This window comes from Trifolium pratense, linkage group LG5 (genome assembly GCF_020283565.1).
Source record: "Trifolium pratense cultivar HEN17-A07 linkage group LG5, ARS_RC_1.1, whole genome shotgun sequence".
Classification (NCBI taxonomy): Eukaryota; Viridiplantae; Streptophyta; class Magnoliopsida; order Fabales; family Fabaceae; genus Trifolium; species Trifolium pratense.
In genome coordinates this window covers 28,986,614-29,007,626 of record NC_060063.1, presented here as the reverse complement: position 1 = coordinate 29,007,626, position 21,013 = coordinate 28,986,614, and the positions used below count along the sequence as shown (strand labels likewise).

General features: G+C 34.8%; 1 protein-coding gene and 1 pseudogene across 1 annotated transcript; both read left to right on the top strand.

The window, feature by feature from the left end:
* The first annotated feature begins 2,081 nt into the window (after positions 1–2,081).
* On the top strand, positions 2,082–4,712 carry LOC123884384 (subtilisin-like protease SBT1.9). The gene has a single exon (XM_045933467.1). The coding sequence runs from the start codon at positions 2,249–2,251 to the stop codon at positions 4,550–4,552; it is 2,304 nt and encodes a 767-aa protein (XP_045789423.1). The 5' UTR covers positions 2,082–2,248; the 3' UTR covers positions 4,553–4,712.
* Positions 4,713–9,380: 4,668 nt separating this feature from the next.
* Positions 9,381–20,987, top strand: LOC123887215 (annotated as a pseudogene).
* The last annotated feature ends 26 nt before the right edge of the window (positions 20,988–21,013 follow it).

Below are 21,013 nucleotides of genomic sequence, written 5' to 3'. Positions count from 1 at the left end.
TCTTCTCCAAGCTTCTTCCTTCTTCTCCAAGTTTCTTCCTTCTTCTCCAAGTCATGGTGGATCATGCTTATCATGTGTTTTTCATGGTTGTTTTCATGCTTCTCCTTTAGATGCTCCCATTGGGCTTTTTCGTATTGGGCCTTAACAAATCACACCCTGGTCCATGGCCCGGTACACATACAAAGCTTTTCTTTCAAAATGAGAAGTTGGGATTCATAAGTTTATTTAATTAAGAGTCTGAGTCACATATCTTGTTGATATTCTTGTGTCTTGATAATCTCGGTATGTTTATCACTGAGAAAAACCGGTTCTGAAGGAGTTGGGCAATAATCACGTTCAACAAAAAAAAAAAAAGCTAAGAGGATGCATAAGTGTCTTCATCATATACATTTAAAAATGTCGAACTCATACTTAAAAATATATCTATAACAAACAAGCCTAAACATTGACATCTTTGACCAAGTCATGGTTAGGCATTGAAAAGTCTAATTGGCCCCAAACCTTTCTCACCGTTGTTAATATTTCACATCATGTTTAAATGTGTGTTTAATTGTGAGAAGAAATTGAAAAGAGAGAAATAAGTGAGAGAGAGTGAGATATGAGAAAGAGATAGAAAATAAAGTAGAAGAGATATAGAAGAGATTAGGGTGGAATTAGGCTAGACCAAGCTAGCCTTTACCAAACCTGAGTCTGGCCTGTCAAAAAATCAAATGACCGAGTCCAACTAGACCTATTCCCACCTCTAGTTAAGATCTAGAGTTGATTGTTTTTAAAATTATCAAATATGCCCCTAATTAAAAACTAACAATCAAATTAATTTAATTTTTTAATTTCATTCATCTATTAATAGCTTATTGAATTTTCTAGTAATTTAAGAAATCAGGTTAGTTTTTTAATATGTTTCAAGTTAAAATTATTATATAGCCTAACTAATTTTATAGCTTATTGAAAGATAATAATAGGAACATTATAAAACATCTCTTCTCTCCCTTTGTTTTTCCTCAATTTTGGAGAGAAAGAATTTTGGCATGATGAAATCAAGTTATTCTAGTCTTGATTGAAAAAATTGAGTGGTCAATTAAATTTACTTCCCAGAATGGTGAATGAAAATCAAGCAAATCTTATTTTTTTCCAAACTTTTTCCATCATAGTGTGTTGTTGCTGTTTAAATGTTTTGTTGATTTTTTTAAATTTTTGTTTTTCCTAGTGAGATAGGAGAGATAAGATAAGATAGATCCAAGAGAAGTTTTTTTTTTTTTTTTTTACAGTATAGCTCCCGATGAAGGTTGGTTAAAGGGAGATATGTATTTTGATAAAGTTTGGAAGAATTGGAAACATTTTGATTGTTGCAGAGATTAGGGAGGAAGAAGAGGAAGGGTGAAGAGAGAAGAAAAAAACACTTTTCATTTTATTTTTTAAAAAAGTAATGTGCCGTCAAAATTGGGTTGGATGTGCCCAAATACCATGTGTTGTGTATATACCTAAGTAAGAATTTCTCATCCATTTTTCACATTTTCAAAAACATCTTTCAAAGTCCAACCATTTAAATTCGTTAATATGAAAATAAACATTTAAGTATATTAATATATCATCAAATTTTTAAAAAGGTTGGACTTAAAACTAGAGCTGTAAAAAGGGCCTTAAGGGGCCGGCCCTTTAAGAGGCGGACTCACTTATTCCTGATTATTAATTTTATTTAAATTTTAAACAATTTTTCTAGTGTCGTGAACTTATTCTCGTTTTCTTCAATCAGCACTGTCCACGATCGGCACCCTAAAAAAACTGTGTTTAAAATTTAAATAAAATTAATAATCAGGAATAAGTGGGTCCGCCCCTTAAAGGGCCGGCCCCTTAAGGCCCTTTTTACAGCTCTACTTAAAACCACTAGGTTTGGTCTGATGGTGAGAGATTTGGGTAGTACGCTATAAGTACTGAGTTCGATTCTCAGCTCTTTGTAAAAAAAAAACAAAAAACAAAAAAAGGTGGACTTAAACATAAAAAAATAGTCTATAACAATTAAGACGCCTGATTAGCTTCTTTTATAAACCACGTCATACTTAAGCTTTAAAAAATTTAACTCTGTCTAATTTATTCTCACCCTATTAGTGAAATGTATTGTTGAGTGTTGACTATAAACTTAAAAGTCTAGTTAGCTACCAACTTACCTATGCATCCATGTTAGTTTAATTTTATAGTTTCTCTATATAAACACACACCGGTTCTCATTATTCAAGAACACCTTCCAACCATGACTTCCCATATTTCTCAATCCATGTTGTTCTACTATATTGCAATATTCCTCCACTTCATTTTCATCACTTCATTTCCTTCACTAGCTCAATCTGATAACTATATCATACACATGAACATATCAGCCATGCCTAAAGCATTCTCAACTCATCACACATGGTATCAATCAACTCTTTCCTCTGCATTAGAGAAACCTCAACTTGCAACATCCGATAATCTCAACTCTCCAATTTCATCTAAGTTAATTTACACCTACACGCATGCCATGAATGGTTTCAGTGCTAATTTGTCACCAAAAGAACATGAATCTCTCAAAAACTCCCCTGGTTACATTTCTTCCATACCTGATTTACACTTGAAGCTTGACACAACACACTCACCTCAATTCCTTGGCCTCAATCCAAACGTAGGAGCTTGGCATGATTCGAATTTTGGTAAAGATGTGATTGTTGGTTTGATTGACACAGGTGTTTGGCCAGAAAGTGAAAGCTTCAAAGATAATGGAATTGCTATCATTCCTTCAAAATGGAAAGGAAAATGTGAAAATAGCATTCATTTCAATTCATCACTTTGCAACAAAAAATTAATTGGTGCTAAATTCTTCAACAAAGGAATATTAGCAAAACATCCAAACATCACCTTAGGATTAAACTCCACACGCGACACAGAAGGTCATGGGACTCACACTTCATCAACAGCAGCCGGAAGTAGAGTTGATGAAGCTTCATTCTTTGGTTATGCAGCTGGAAAAGCTTCAGGTATAGCTTCGAATTCACGTGTATCAATGTATAAAGCTATATGGGAAGGTGGATTGCTATCGTCTGATGTAATAGCTGCAATTGACGCTGCAATATCAGATGGTGTTGATGTTCTTTCATTATCATTTGGTCTTGATGAAGTACCTTTGTATGAAGATCCTGTTGCTATAGCCACATTTGCAGCTATGGAAAAAGGTGTTTTTGTTACCACTTCAGCTGGAAATGAAGGGCCAAAACTCAAAACATTACACAATGGAACACCTTGGGTTATAACTGTGGCTGCTGGTACTATGGACAGAACTTTCCATGGGACTCTTACACTAGGAAATGGTAACAAAATCACAGGATTGTCTCTCTACGTAGGAACATTCCCTACACATAATATTCCTATTGTTTTCATGGGTTTATGTGACAATGTTAAAGAATTGAAAAAAGCGAAGAAAAAGATTGTGGTGTGTGAAGAAAAGAATGGAACTAACATTTATGATCAAGTCTATTATTTGGATGTTGCAAAAGTTTTTGGTGCTGTTTTGATTTCAAATGTCTCCAGTACATACTATTCACAAAATAGTTTTGCAACCATCATTGTTGATCCAATGTTTGGGGAAATTATCAAAGCTTACATCAAGAGTTATTACAATTCTAAGCATGCTACTTCAGTTGCAAACATGTCTTTCATGGAAACTGGTTTTGGTGTTAAACCAGCACCTAGAGTTAGTTCTTATAGTTCAAGAGGCCCATCATATAGTTGTCCATTTGTGTTGAAACCTGATATTACTGCACCTGGTACTTCGATCTTAGCTGCATGGCCTACAAATGTTCCTGTGTTGGAATTGAAGTCTCAAACGTTTTTCAGCAAGTTTAATATTATAAGTGGAACATCTATGGCGTGCCCTCATGTTGCAGGTGTAGCGGCGCTTATAAAAGGTGCACACCGTGATTGGAGCCCTGCGGCTATTCGGTCGGCAATAATGACAACATCAGACATATTTGATAATACTAACGAACAAATCAAAGACATTGGAACAGGTGACAAAGCAACACCTTTTGCATTAGGAGCTGGTCATGTTAATCCTAATAGAGCACTTGACCCTGGTCTTGTTTATGATGTTGGTGTACAAGATTATGTTAATCTTCTTTGTGCACTAAAATACTCTCAAAGAAACATCACTACCATTACAAGATCTTCTTCCAATAATGATTGCTCTAAACCTTCATTGGATCTCAACTACCCTTCTTTTATTGCTTTTTTCAATGGTGGAAATTCTTCTTCAAGTACAGTACAAGAATTTTACAGAACAGTGACCAATGTTGGTGAGGGACAATCAATTTATGTTGCTAGCATTACTCCAATCAAAGGGTTCCATGTCAGTGTCATCCCAAACAAATTGATGTTCAATGAGAAGAATGAGAAGCTAAGCTACAAGTTGAGGATTGAAGTTGAAAGTATGACAAAATTAAAGAAAGTGGCGTTTGGATATCTAATTTGGATGGATATGAATCATGTTGTTAGGAGTCCAATTGTGGTCACCACTCTCAAATAATTGTAGTTCTGGATTCATATGTTATTATTGTTAGATAATAAATTGTTGGACTTTAATGTATTAGGCCTTTAAGTTTCTAAGTACTTGTCTAGTCTAAGGTTTAATGTATTCAAGCTTTGTTCAATGTAATGAAACCCTAGTCTCATTTTGTTCCTTTTTATTTCTCTCTTTGATTGATTCTAATATGGTATACAGAGCAAAGTTCGATACAAGAAATTTTTTATTACTCACGGTTTCGTAGCTATGGGTAATTTTGAAAGTATCGACAACTTACCCACGACAAAGCTGTCTATAAAATTAATATTTTACATATATCTAGGAAAATTTGTTTAGGATCCAATGATATATATTATACTCTCTCTGTATCAACATATAAGCCTTTTTGAGAATTTTTTTTTTAGCAAATTATAAGTCACTTTACATTGTCAAAGAAATATTTAATGCTCTTTTTAATTTTTAATATAATTATTTCTCGTCATGCACTCTCCAGGTAATGTATTTACTTCTTATTATGGGTCCGTTTATTACAGATTAAAAAAATAGTGATTTTGATGTAAAATAATTTAGAGATTTTTAAAAAAGTTGAATTTACGTTGTGTTTGTTTATTATAATAAAAATCAATTTTTTTAAATAAAATAATCTTTAGTTTGTTTGGTTACACCTTATAAAAGTGATTTTTTTAATTACAAATAATTTTCTTCTTTTAACATTTCTTTTCTCTCTCATCTAAAAAAATCTATTATTTTATAAGCTATTTTTAGTAGTTTCTCATTTTAGCTGTTTTCTGATTATTTTTAGCTTCTGATTATTTTAAAAATCTGTAACAAACAGATGCAATACAATTAAAAGTGATTATTTTTATAAAATAAGTGATTTTTTTTTTCCTAAAATAAGCTATAACAAACAGCCTCATATTTATCTTTTACAAATTCATGAAGAAAACGGAGTAATTTATTCTGGTGAAGTCATTATCCCTTTTTCCCCTTTTCTTTTTCTATCATTGTTGGTAAAAATTGAAAAATCAATTATGAATTGTTGGAACATAGTTTTTTAGCCTCTTTTCTGCTAGAGCATGTTCCAATAATTCATAATTGATTTTTCAACTTACCACCAATGATAGAGAATGATATATCTGCTTGGGAGAATATACTCACTTATAAGGTTAGATCAATCTTAGCATCCATGAGATAGATTGGTACTTTTTTATAAGACTTAATTAGTAAAAGGCTTAATTAGTAAAATGGTCCCTTAAAGATATTTTTGGTTTTAGATCGGTCCCTTAAAGAAAAAAATCCGAATAGGTCACTTAAAGAAAAAAAATGTCCGAATAGGTCCCTTAAAGACATCTCCGTTAATCAGTTTGGTCCCTAAAAAAAGGTTCGAATAAGACCAAACTGATTAACGGAGATGTCTTTAAGGGACCTATTCGAACCTTTTTTTCCTTAAAGAACCTATTCGATCCTTTTTTTTATTTAAGGGACCAATGTGAAACAAAAAATATCTTTAAGGGACCATTTTACTAAACATTTTTATAATTACTTGCATAGTTTCAGTTTTGCTAAGTTGGAATTTTTATTATAGTACTTTCAATTTATTGTAGCATTGTCATCTTAACATAGGAAATTTAGTTAATATTGTTTCTTCTGTTCATTTTAATTCAACATAAGTGTAACTAATACTTGTTTAACATATTTTTTTCTTAACTAATACTTGTTATTTACTGTTCTCAGTTTGACACTAAAGACTCCGTACTTAATCTTCTTTTACCAAAGTCCAGATCATTCATATGGATTTATCGGTTATGCTAAAAGCATTCTCAAATCAACATATATAGTTGATATGAATCCACTCTTTCTCAAGTTACCCCTACAAACAAAATTCTCAAGTCTACCTCTTCAAAAATCATATATACATACAATAACTTTTTTTTTACGGTAAAAAAGATCTATACATACAATAATGTTATGAATGATTTTAGTGCGAATTTATCGCCATAAGAGCATGAAGCTCTCAAAACCTCCCCCGATTACATCTCTTCAATACCTGATTTATCCCTTAAGCTTGACACAATACACTCACTTCAATTTCTTTGGTCTTAAGTTTGTATTGCATCTATACTTTTATGCATTTATATTGTATACTAGTCATATATTATTTAGTCAAAAAAATTTAAAATAAAAAATTATAAATATTTTTTTTGACACAAACAAACTTGATTCATTTCATTGATAATATATACTTGTTTCAATACATGGTGGGGAATAATTATAAAGTTGGGCAATAATTATAAAACGAGTCGCTTGGGTTAAGTCATGAGCTACCCGATTTGCTTGTTTCCTAATGTAACTGACTTTACGGTTTTTGTTCAATGATAATAGCTTTTGACACATACTAGTCATGCTGCCAAACTCAGTGTTGTTATTTGTAGAATGAATGGCTTGTACAACTTGTAAACAATCCATTTATATTACATACTATTAGTCATTTAAATTATATATAAAAAATTTAATAGATAAAAAGGAAACCAATCAAATATTAAATGACGAACAAACAAAAGGACAGTAATGTTAAGGTATATCAAATAATATTGTTGATCTTATTTTTAATTATTAATGATATTTTTTATTTATTTTTATACCATATATATATATGGGGGCTGTTAATTTAGACCCAGTTGGGTCTAAATTAGCAAGGTGCACCTTTTGAGTTGGACAAAAATACCCTTTCTTTTTTAAAAAAAAAAAAAAAAACATATTGGCGCTGATCCAGTGTCGCGCGCCTACCGCAGGACCACCGTTACAGACCGTTGATTTCCATCAGACGGCCAAGAGATGATCTCATCATGGCTGTCGGATCAATCAGACAGTCCAGATCATCCATCTCCATGATAAGCCAGCGCGTGCACCACACTAGATCTGCGCCTGGAGAGAGAAAATTTCATTTTAAAAAAAGCAGGACACGTGTCAACTGCTGGGTGGTTGGCGTGTTTTTTTTTAAATTTAATACTTTAAACTCAATTATTTCGTTGTAAATTAATTTTTATTTTTTTATTTTTATACCAAAATTCATAATTTTTTTTTGTCTACAAATAGAGACTTGGTTCGTTTGATTTGGACACAAAAAAAAAACTCAATTTTTCACTACCTTTAATTATCTTTATATAATACTGTGAAACCATTTAGCTGGTAGAATGGTTTCACAGTATAACTCTCTGAAACCATTTTACTGGTAGAATGGTTTCAGTGAGTAATTTCTTAATTGTTTGCTTCTGAAACCATTCTGAAACCATTTAGCTGGTACAATGGTTTCAGAGCGTTGTACTTTGAAACCATTTCACTGATAGAATGGTTTCAGGGGAGTTGATTTTTAATTGTTTGCTTCTGAAACCATTCTAAACCATTTTACTGCTAGAATGGTTTCACAGTATAACTCTCTGAAACCATTCTTCCAGCTAAATGGTTTCAGAAGCAAACAATAGTTTTTAATTACCGTTTTATCTCATTTAATTAACGAAAAATAGTTTCAGGTCTCAAAAAATTTCATAAAATATACCAAAAGTTCCAGAATATTATCTAATATTTTATTAGAAACAAATAAAAAAACAATTGGTTTCAGAGTACAAATCTATGAAATTATTATTATTATTTGTTAAATGGTTTTAAATAATCAGCGGAATTTGTGAAAATAATTTCATGACTTGAACTAGGGAGAGTGAGGTACACAAGAGGGTTCTAAATAATTCATAGTACTTTACATAAAATTTTGGAAATTGTTTATGGAATTATAATATTTTTAATTACCTTTTTACTCATTTAATTAACTAAAAATAGTTTCGGGTTTCCAAAAATTTCATACAATATACCAAAATTTCCAGAATATTATCTACTATTTTATTATGAAAAAATAAAAAAACAATAGAGCCTCCCTGAGGCCGCACGCGCCCCCACGCGCCGCCGGTGAGAGTGGGCGACGCGCACTGTTCATCGTCCCTCCCACCCGTTTTATGCAGAAACGGGTCGTGCGACCCGGTTTTTGACCCGGTTCGATCTCCCTCAATACTCAACGAAACTCGACGTTCCTTATATGGATTTTGATCGTTTTTCAATTTTACAAAGGTTTCCGGTATTAGTTTTTGAAATCGGCGTTCGATTCGCACGTAAAATGAGGTCGAAATTTGGAAGAAATTTAAAAAATGTAATAGTTGTTCTATTGTTTCAAAAAAAAAAAAAGGGTATTTTTATGATGCAAATTACATACATGCCCCAATTGCTCTATAGTTTCAAAAAAAAAAAATGGGTATTTTTGTCCAACTCAAAAGGTGCACCTTGCTAACTTAGACCTAACTAGGGTCTAAGTTAGAAAACCCCTATATATATATAGTATGTAATCATAAAAATATTGCTAAATTATATTTCTTCTATAATTACATTTTATAAATAAAATAATATTTCTTTTTTTTTTTTAAGAAGAAGAAATAAAATAATATTTCTAATTTATATATAAAATAAAAATGCTTTTACTTTAAGAAATATATATATATTATTTTTTTATTCTCAAAAGTTTTTTTATTCTCTAAATGTTGCTTTTATTTTTCCTCTAAGATTAAACTGGTACAAATCCATATTTTTCAAAGATGTCAATGTATTTGGACAAAAAAAAAAAAAGATGTCAACTTAATTATAGTATTTTTATATTGATGATAGACTACAAATTTTACTCCAATCTTTTGTTTTGTACCATTGTAAAATTATCATCATATTCATTCATATGCCTATATATACACGTTTTGATAGCCATCTACATATTCAAAACACCTTTCTTTCATCAATGGCTTCAAATATTTCTCTCTTCTTATGGTTCTATTGTATCACAAGCCTTCACTTCATTCTCACTTTGGCTCACTCTAATAACTATATCATTCACATGAATTTATCAGCTATGCCAAAAGTATTCTTAAACCAACATAGTTGGTATGAATCCACTTTTTCTCAAATTACTACAAACAATAATCTTAAATCTACCTCTTCTTTTTTTGAAGAAGCTAAAATGAATTATATTACCACAACAGCCTCCTCAGCACAAGACGTACCAAGATAGGCTACAAAAGTTTACAAAGAGTCATAGAACAAAGCAATAACAAATCATACAAAGCCCAAACAAAGCATAGGACTAGACCACCAGCTATGGTAGTTGTAAGCTAACGTAACACTCGTCGACTTCAACCACCTAAAAGAGAAAAGCTTGATCTTGTCCAACAAAATATAGGGTGTGTCTTCTGATCCTGTGAACAATCGATGGTTTCTCTCCGTCCATACAACCCAAACACAAACAAGTCAAATTACTACAAACAATAATCTTAAATCTACCTCTTCTAAAATCATTTATACATACAACAATGTTATGAATGGTTTTAGTGCAAGTTTATCACTTGAAGAGCATGAAGCTCTTAAAATATCCTCTGGTTACATTTCATCAATACCTGATTTACCCCTGAAATTTGACACAACACATTCACCTCAATTTGTTGGTTTTAATCCCTACAAAGAGGCATGGCCGACCTCTGATTTTGGCAAAGATGTCATTATTGGTATGATTGACTCTGGTGTTTGGCCAGAAAGTGCAAGTTTCAATGATAAGGGAATGACCAAAATACCTTCACGATGGAAAGGTCAGTTATGTCAATTTGAAAATACAAACAATTCATCTTTGTGCAACAAAAAACTCATTGGAGCCAGGTACTTTAACAAAGGGTTCTTGGCGAAATATCCAAACATTAGTAGAACCATTGTGAACACCACACGTGACACATACGGTCATGGGACCCACACTTCATCAACAGCAGCTGGAAGTAGAGTAGATGGTGTATCTTACTTTGGTTATGCAAATGGAACAGCTAGTGGAATAGCTTCATTGTCTAGAGTAGCCATGTACAAGATTGGATGGGGACAACATGCAGAGGTTGTTTCATCTGATACATTAGCTGCAATTGATGCAGCAATTTCAGACGGTGTTGATGTTCTTTCATTATCATTAGGCGAAGAAATTGTTCCTTTGTATGAAGACATTATTGCAATATCAACATTTGCAGCTATGGAAAAAGGTATTTTTGTGTCTACTTCAGCAGGCAATAGTGGACCTTCATTTAAAACACTAAACAATGGAACACCATGGGTGACAACAGTTGCTGCTGGCACTTTAGATCGCGAACTTCGTGGAAATTTTACACTTGGTAATGGAGTCTCACTCCCTGGCATCTCTTCTTATATTGGTAAATTCTCTGCTAGCAACTTTACAATTGTTTACATGGGTATGTGTGACAATGTTAAAGATCTAATCAAAGTAAAGAGAAATATTGTGGTTTGTGAAGATAAGATTGGAACTTTTCATAATCTTGATAAACAACTTAAAAATGTGGTTGAAGCAAAAGTTGTTGGAAGTGTTTTCATATCAAACATATCACAAAATGTATATGTCGAAATGTTATATGCACATCCATGCATTATTATTAACCCAAAAAATGGAGAAATTGTCAAAGATTTCATCAAGAGAACCTCTAACACTAGTTCAATCACAAAAATGTCTTTCAAGATGACATATTTTGGTGTTAAACCAACACCTAGTGTGGATAGTTATAGTTCACGAGGGCCTTCAAAGAGTTGTCCATATGTTTTGAAACCTGACATTACAGGTCCTGGTACATCAATCTTAGCTGCATGACCCACAAATATTCCTGTGTTGAAATTAGGGTCGAATAATGTCTTCAACAATTTCAATTTTTAAGTGGAACATCTATGTCATGTCCTCTCGTTGCTGGTGTCGCTGCGCTTTTAAAAGGCACACACAATAATTGGAGCCCTGCAGCTATTCGGTCTGCAATAATGACAACATCAGACATATATGATAATACTAAGGAAGTTGTAACGACCCAAAATTTAGTATTCGTTATTTAATTATTTTATTACGCGAGGGCGTGATTTATAATTAAATTATTAAGCGGCGAATAATCATTTAGCGAGAACGTAAGTTAATGAGCGAGAAGTTATGTTGTTTGGGCCTTTGGGCGTGGAATAGGCATTGGGCCTAAGCCAATTGGGCTTTGATCCATGACAATAGAGGGAGCTATAAGTAGCCAAGTCAACCATGAATAGTCTCATAATTATGTTTCATGAGAAAGGAAGATTGAGAGCTTAGCTAGGGCAAGGAGCTCATGAGGAAGAGAGGAGCTCGTGGGAGAGAAAGAGAAGAGCAAGCTTGTGGATTCGTCGAGCTAAGGTACGAGAGTTAGATTACATATTCGTGAGTGATTCGAAAGAGGGGAGGATGTCGATTCCTCCATTCCCAAACTCTTTCCACTCTATTTTCTTGTGGGTTTTGTGGGTGATTTTCTTAATGGAAAATGAATTCTTTTGATCCTAACATGTGTAGTGAACTCATGGTAGATGAGGTAAACAACTTTGGGGAGTTGAAAATGGGAATATGTAGATGTTTGATCAATGATTTGCATGTTTATGCAACTTTGCTTATTTTGCAAGAAATTGACATGATTTTGATTGTTTGATGTATTTGGATGTTTGGAAGGGATGATTAATGTTCCTTGATACCATATATGTTTGAAATGGTTGTTTATATGAATTTATAACATGTTTGGATGAATTTTTGAGTTGATTTGAGGTTAAACCGCCTTAGATAACTCAAGAACAGATATTCTGTTCTGGTGTGGTTCGCTAAGCGACCAGGAGTTCGCTGTAGCGAACAGGTTCGCTGAAGCTCGCCGAAGCTCGCTATGAGCAGGTGACTTCCGGGTGAGGTTCGCGTAGGCTCGCTAAGCCTTCGCTCAGCGAATAGTTCGCTGAAGCTCGTCGAAGCTCGCTATGAGCAGGTGACTTCCGGGTGAGGTTCGCGTAGGCTCGCTAAGCCTTCGCTCAGCGAATAGTTCGCTGAAGCTCGTCGAAGCTCGCCATGAGCAGGTGATCCCCTGGTGAGGTTCGCCATGTCTCGCTGAGGCTTCGCTTAGCGAAGGCCTCTGTGACAGCAATTGTTGTTGATGTTTATAAGTGTGATTAGGCACTTGTAACATGGTTTAAGAGTATCCTTACATGGTTGTTGATACATGTTGATACTATTAATGCTTATTGTTGATCGTTATATGATTGATAAACGTGTATGCAATAAGTTGTGGCTTAATGTGAGCAATGTGATGTTTTATCATTAATTTGCAATGATAAGAGAATGATGTGTGTTTTATGACATAAGTGTAAATGAAACCTTATGTGTATAAAAATGGTTATGCAGATAATTATCATGTGAATAATTATGATTGGAGTAATAGGATATTGTGTTATCCTAATGTGTTAGATGTTGGAATTGTGTTTCCGCATCAGTGAATGAATAGCTTCGAGCTAGATAGCGTCATGTATTTGATGTGTTTAAAAGTAATCATGCATTCATGTATATATATATATGTTGAAATTGGAAACTTGGGTTCCAATAGATTTAAATGGATTTTTGAGTCCATAAGGAAGCCGAGGATCGGATTAGATGAATCCATAAGATCTAGAGCTGCTATCCAGCAGGATATAAAACTGTTTAACTTATCCATGAGGGATATGAAGGTTCGGTAAGTTCCGACGCATCCAACAAGATGTAAAACTGGGTTCATCTTAAATGGGGTGAATAGCAGCATCCAACAAGATGTAAAACTGGGTTCATCTTAAATGGGGTGAATAGCAGCATCCAACAAGATGTAAAACTGGGTTCATCTTAAATGGGGTGAATAGCAGCATCCAACAAGATGTAAAACTGGGTTCATCTTAAATGGGGTGAATAGAAGCATCCAACAAGATGTAAAACTGGTTTGGTCCACCATTGGTGAGACGCTTATCCTGCATGATGTAAAACTGCTGATGTAGAGTCCGTACATGACTATAAACTGAACAGTCCGTCATGACTGAAATCTGAACAATGTAAAATTGGTATTAGATGCATTAGGGTAAATGCACATGTATTTGATAATTGTTATGTGACAATATCCGATTGGATTGTAATGAGTTTTCCGTATGTGTTAAGCTTTGGTATTTACTAATTGTTTAATACTGTGATTGTTGCCATGACTTGGTATATGAGCAGAGTCCGTCATGACTATAAAATGAACAAGTGTAGAGTCCGTCATGACTATAAAATGAACACTTTGTTAGTGTCCGAGAAGACGTGAAACTATATGATTGGTGTGTTTGTAAATGAATGATTAATTGGTAGTCGTATTTGACGATGTATGTGCGTGAGTTAGAAATGTATGATAGCGTGTGGAGTGTGTAGTATACTACTCACACTTATATTTATGTTTATGTTTTCTAACTCTCTGCTTTGTGTTAATTGCTGGACCTTTGGGGGTCCAGGTTGACAGGTTATGTGTTAGCCTCGTCCGAGTGCAATGGTGAAGCTCTGCTCTGATTGAGACACGGGAAAAAGGGGTTTTTATATGTATATGCATGTAGTCCTCTTAGTATACTCTGTTGGTCTTAAGCTTTCATTTGAAAAGTATCCGTTTTGTATAACTAATAACGCATCGTTCGATGCGAGGTTTTGGTTTTAGTTCATTCGAATATTTTACTAGATAAATGTATTTAGTATTATCTTTGAATGAAGTTTGTGATATTCAAACCAGCGCTTTATAATCATATTTTCAATTTTCCGCTGCGTGTTTTCGAAAAAGATTTTATAAAGGCAGAGTTAATTAAATAACGGGTTTGGGTGTTACAAAGTGGTATCAGAGCAGGTCGTCTTCGGACTGTGAGGTTAGGTGTCAATCAGAGCCGGTCTGTGCAGTCAGACCAAGTGAGTGTTGTGTGTCAGTCGTGTTTGTCTAACAAATTTGTGTTGTTTGTTTTGTGAAATCATTCATGTTGTTCATTTAGGAACTATGAGTGGTGTGAATTGGATTAATCGATCCATTCTGTTGTTGGGTAGTAGTGTGAGTGCTAAACTTCTATGGTTATGATAGTTGTATATGGTTAGAGTTTAATCTTTTTGTAGTTTAAACTTGAAGGATTGATGCTTATTGCTAATTGTTGATGATCCGGCATGATGTAAAACTGCATGTGATGATCCGGCATGATGTAAAACTGCATGTGATGATCCGGCATGATGTAAAACTGCATGTGATGATCCGGCATGATATAAAACTGCATGTGGTAATGATTTGAAATAATTTTAAAAACTAATATTATTTCTTGAAGATTTTGGTGAAAATATAGAGTTATTTTCTTTTGGGTGAGTGAAAATTAAATTTTCAAAATGGTGAGAAGAGTAGGATATTAATGTGTCCTGGTATGTGTGTTGTTATATGTTTGTTTATAACATGTGGTAGATTGATTACTAGTACTTAGTGTAGTTCTTTAATTGAACTATGCGAATGTATTCTCATGATGAGAACTTGTTTGAGAACATGCTATGTTTTATACATATTTGAGTAGATGTTGTAAGTATGCGAACAAACGAAATGTAATGCATGTACTTGACTCGATGTCTTGTGTACATGGATGTTTCATTGTCTTACATATAGTTTAGTTATAAATATATGTATAGACATGTGGTAGTAATTATGTATGCTAGTGGTTACGAAGGTTGTTACATTAGCATAGATGGGAATAGTGTGTTTATGTATTTTGTAGTGGTGTGTATGTCAAAAGGACTGCACCGGGGTTTTGAGTAGATGCTTAGATATATTACCTTATGTTTACCCTTTGCATACGACATGCATGTGAATGCTGTCGGTATTAGATTTCTCTTGGGAGGAATAGATTTGGAATCGATAGGACGGTTAGGTGCTTACACCGAATGTTCTAGTGGAAGTGTAAAGGTGGGTTTGAGATAAGTGGGGGAGAAGATTTTGTCTCTCCAAGATGTTTCGAACGCGAGGAGTAAGGACGAATAGAGATGTTCTTGAAGTGGACTGTTTAAGATTGAGTAGCATTGTTCGAAGTGGAGTTCTTATTTGGAGAATATTTTGGAGGAAGTATCAGATGATCATTTCGGAGTGAGTCGGAATGAAGTTGTTTAGCCGTAGGGAGAATGTGGCCATTGGGGAACGATGGAGCAGATTGAATGTTAAGTGAACACCGTTGCTGGGAAACGGAGAAGACGTGTGCGTCAAGGGTAAGAAAACCTAGTGATGATCATACGACGAGTATGCGAATGGTGAATACCTTGAGGGTTAAGTTAAGTGGGAGATTGATGCCAAGGATGGAAGGTGTGGTTAGGGAACTGAAAACCCGATTACAATAAGTGGGACTAGTGGTGTTTCTAGCAGAACTCGTAGCAAGAATGTTCCATTGTTTGGTTGTCTTTCACTTGATGGTTCATCCTCAAAGAGGAGGAAGAGTGATAAAGATGGAAGCTTTGTTGATGAAAAGTTTTTAGAGGAGTCTGATGAGAGTTGTGTTGGAATCAACAAGACGGAGATCATGGTTGTTTGGAAATCAACTTTTGATAGTAGCTGAGATTAAATATGGAATTACTAGGTGATCGAGAAGAGCCTAGGAAGGATTTATAGCGGCTGAGTGTGTTAGAACCGAGTAGTCATTTCTTGGAAAGATTTGAAAAGCTTAGAAAATAGATGTGAAGGTTGGGGAACCGTTAGTGTTATTTAACCAAGGAAAAAGAAGTGAATTCTCAGAAGTAGATGAGAATGGAATTAAGAAATACCATGTTAGAAATTGGTATACTTGTTAAGTTATCGAGTGGTAGTGGATTGTACGAGTAGTAGAGTTATTCCGAGATGGAAATGGGATAACAATTTGATGGATTTTGTAAGAGTTTGTCAAGAAGGAAATATTTTCATTTAGATGGTGATCAGACAATTAGTGTCGGAGTTGGATGAAACCTTAGAGGTTGATGAGAAGCTAAGTGCGAAGTGTTACCTTTAGATGTTTGGGGATAAGAAAGTTAGCTTTTGGAAACGTGTCGAGCACGAGTATTAGAGAGACGTAAGAAAGTGACTTATGTCAAGTAAGAATTTGCGGAAAGGACTATCTCACACATAAGTGATTGTTGTGTTTGGAAAATGTGTGTTGAGAATTTGGAAGTGATGCTTGAAGTAAGTATCAAAGATGTTTTGTAGCAATTGGAAAATTATTTATGGAATGGAAAAAAAGTCGGTGGAGACTAAGTGATGTTGGGAACATCGTATATGTTGGAGTAGTATAGTAATACCATGTGGGAAGGAAATAAATGATTATGGATATTTTCATCGTAAACGGTGGGATGATAGTGAGTCGACGAGTGACTTAAGGTAATATTTTGGATAAGAATATTTCGACGGGAAATGATATCGGGAAGGTCGTGTTAAGGAAGTCAGAAATTGGATAAGGGATTATTTGGAAAATAAAACAGTATGATGGAGTTCGACGCAACGATTTGGGAGTTGCGAAGGAAAAGAATTTGACGATTGGAGATAATATATTTTTGGAATGTGTTAAGAACTTTGAGAAGTTGGACAACAGATGAGTGTAGAAGTTGTGTTACCGAATGAATGGTTGGAGTGAGATTCGACGCAGTTAAGAACTTATGGAATTTGAAAAGTTGTGAAGTATGCAACGGAAGGGTCTTTCGGAGTATTTTGGGTTAAGTGGTTTTGTTTTGGAGTGGTGCTGCGAGTACCATAAGATGTTAAGTTGAAGTTTTAAGTAGTTTGATGAGAATGGTTTATGCCATCATCACGATTGTTGACTATCTATCGACAAATCAAGGGATTAGCTGTCCTTGATCTATTGTTGATGAGTAGACGAGATTGTGTCGATTGGGATTGACTGATTTTGTCAAACTTGGTTTGGTTTGGAGTTTGTATGTTTTGTTGGTACGAATTCAGAAGAAGTGTGATTTTGAATCGGAGTTGTGTAAGAGACCGTATCGGTTAAGGTATTATGACTAGAAAACCCGTTGGTTAGAATGCAAGTTGGGAATTAGAAAGTCGGATGAGGGAGTTTATCCGGAGTTGTGTTTTAGTCGGGTAATTTTCGAGGGCGAAAATCTTTTAAGGGGGGTAGAGTTGTAACGACCCAAAATTTAGTATTCGTTATTTAATTATTTTATTACGCGAGGGCGTGATTTATAATTAAATTATTAAGCGGCGAATAATCATTTAGCGAGAACGTAAGTTAATGAGCGAGAAGTTATGTTGTTTGGGCCTTTGGGCGTGGAATAGGCATTGGGCCTAAGCCAATTGGGCTTTGATCCATGACAATAGAGGGAGCTATAAGTAGCCAAGTCAACCATGAATAGTCTCATAATTATGTTTCATGAGAAAGGAAGATTGAGAGCTTAGCTAGGGCAAGGAGCTCATGAGGAAGAGAGGAGCTCGTGGGAGAGAAAGAGAAGAGCAAGCTTGTGGATTCGTCGAGCTAAGGTACGAGAGTTAGATTACATATTCGTGAGTGATTCGAAAGAGGGGAGGATGTCGATTCCTCCATTCCCAAACTCTTTCCACTCTATTTTCTTGTGGGTTTTGTGGGTGATTTTCTTAATGGAAAATGAATTCTTTTGATCCTAACATGTGTAGTGAACTCATGGTAGATGAGGTAAACAACTTTGGGGAGTTGAAAATGGGAATATGTAGATGTTTGATCAATGATTTGCATGTTTATGCAACTTTGCTTATTTTGCAAGAAATTGACATGATTTTGATTGTTTGATGTATTTGGATGTTTGGAAGGGATGATTAATGTTCCTTGATACCATATATGTTTGAAATGGTTGTTTATATGAATTTATAACATGTTTGGATGAATTTTTGAGTTGATTTGAGGTTAAACCGCCTTAGATAACTCAAGAACAGATATTCTGTTCTGGTGTGGTTCGCTAAGCGACCAGGAGTTCGCTGTAGCGAACAGGTTCGCTGAAGCTCGCCGAAGCTCGCTATGAGCAGGTGACTTCCGGGTGAGGTTCGCGTAGGCTCGCTAAGCCTTCGCTCAGCGAATAGTTCGCTGAAGCTCGTCGAAGCTCGCTATGAGCAGGTGACTTCCGGGTGAGGTTCGCGTAGGCTCGCTAAGCCTTCGCTCAGCGAATAGTTCGCTGAAGCTCGTCGAAGCTCGCCATGAGCAGGTGATCCCCTGGTGAGGTTCGCCATGTCTCGCTGAGGCTTCGCTTAGCGAAGGCCTCTGTGACAGCAATTGTTGTTGATGTTTATAAGTGTGATTAGGCACTTGTAACATGGTTTAAGAGTATCCTTACATGGTTGTTGATACATGTTGATACTATTAATGCTTATTGTTGATCGTTATATGATTGATAAACGTGTATGCAATAAGTTGTGGCTTAATGTGAGCAATGTGATGTTTTATCATTAATTTGCAATGATAAGAGAATGATGTGTGTTTTATGACATAAGTGTAAATGAAACCTTATGTGTATAAAAATGGTTATGCAGATAATTATCATGTGAATAATTATGATTGGAGTAATAGGATATTGTGTTATCCTAATGTGTTAGATGTTGGAATTGTGTTTCCGCATCAGTGAATGAATAGCTTCGAGCTAGATAGCGTCATGTATTTGATGTGTTTAAAAGTAATCATGCATTCATGTATATATATATATGTTGAAATTGGAAACTTGGGTTCCAATAGATTTAAATGGATTTTTGAGTCCATAAGGAAGCCGAGGATCGGATTAGATGAATCCATAAGATCTAGAGCTGCTATCCAGCAGGATATAAAACTGTTTAACTTATCCATGAGGGATATGAAGGTTCGGTAAGTTCCGACGCATCCAACAAGATGTAAAACTGGGTTCATCTTAAATGGGGTGAATAGCAGCATCCAACAAGATGTAAAACTGGGTTCATCTTAAATGGGGTGAATAGCAGCATCCAACAAGATGTAAAACTGGGTTCATCTTAAATGGGGTGAATAGCAGCATCCAACAAGATGTAAAACTGGGTTCATCTTAAATGGGGTGAATAGAAGCATCCAACAAGATGTAAAACTGGTTTGGTCCACCATTGGTGAGACGCTTATCCTGCATGATGTAAAACTGTTGATGTAGAGTCCGTACATGACTATAAACTGAACAGTCCGTCATGACTGAAATCTGAACAATGTAAAATTGGTATTAGATGCATTAGGGTAAATGCACATGTATTTGATAATTGTTATGTGACAATATCCGATTGGATTGTAATGAGTTTTCCGTATGTGTTAAGCTTTGGTATTTACTAATTGTTTAATACTGTGATTGTTGCCATGACTTGGTATATGAGCAGAGTCCGTCATGACTATAAAATGAACAAGTGTAGAGTCCGTCATGACTATAAAATGAACACTTTGTTAGTGTCCGAGAAGACGTGAAACTATATGATTGGTGTGTTTGTAAATGAATGATTAATTGGTAGTCGTATTTGACGATGTATGTGCGTGAGTTAGAAATGTATGATAGCGTGTGGAGTGTGTAGTATACTACTCACACTTATATTTATGTTTATGTTTTCTAACTCTCTGCTTTGTGTTAATTGCTGGACCTTTGGGGGTCCAGGTTGACAGGTTATGTGTTAGCCTCGTCCGAGTGCAATGGTGAAGCTCTGCTCTGATTGAGACACGGGAAAAAGGGGTTTTTATATGTATATGCATGTAGTCCTCTTAGTATACTCTGTTGGTCTTAAGCTTTCATTTGAAAAGTATCCGTTTTGTATAACTAATAACGCATCGTTCGATGCGAGGTTTTGGTTTTAGTTCATTCGAATATTTTACTAGATAAATGTATTTAGTATTATCTTTGAATGAAGTTTGTGATATTCAAACCAGCGCTTTATAATCATATTTTCAATTTTCCGCTGCGTGTTTTCGAAAAAGATTTTATAAAGGCAGAGTTAATTAAATAACGGGTTTGGGTGTTACAGAAGACATCAAAGACATTGCAACAGGTAACAAAGCAACACCTCTTGCATTGGGAGCTGGTCATATCAACCCCAATAAAGCACTTGACCCTGGTCTTGTTTATTATGATGTTGGTGTACAAGATTATGTTAATCTTCTTTGTGCACTTAAATACTCACAGAGAAAGATCACTACCATTACAAGATCATCTTTCAATGATTGCTCTAAACCTTCATTGGATCTCAATTACCCTTCTTTTATTGCTTTTTTCAATGCTGGAAATTTTTCAAAGACAACACAACATTTTCACAGAACAGTTACAAATGTTGGTGAAGAACAAACAACTTATGTTGCTAGAATTACTCCAATTAAACAGTTCCGTATAAGCGTTATCCCAAATAAGTTGGTGTTCAAGAAGAAGAACCAGAAGATAAGTTACAAGTTGAGCATTGAAGGTCCAAAAATGATACTAAAGAATAAAGTATCTTTTGGATATCTCACTTGGAACGATGGGAAGCATATAGTGAGGAGTCCTATTGTTGTAACCACCCCCAATTTCAATTTGTAGATAATTATATTTAGGCTTAATTAGTA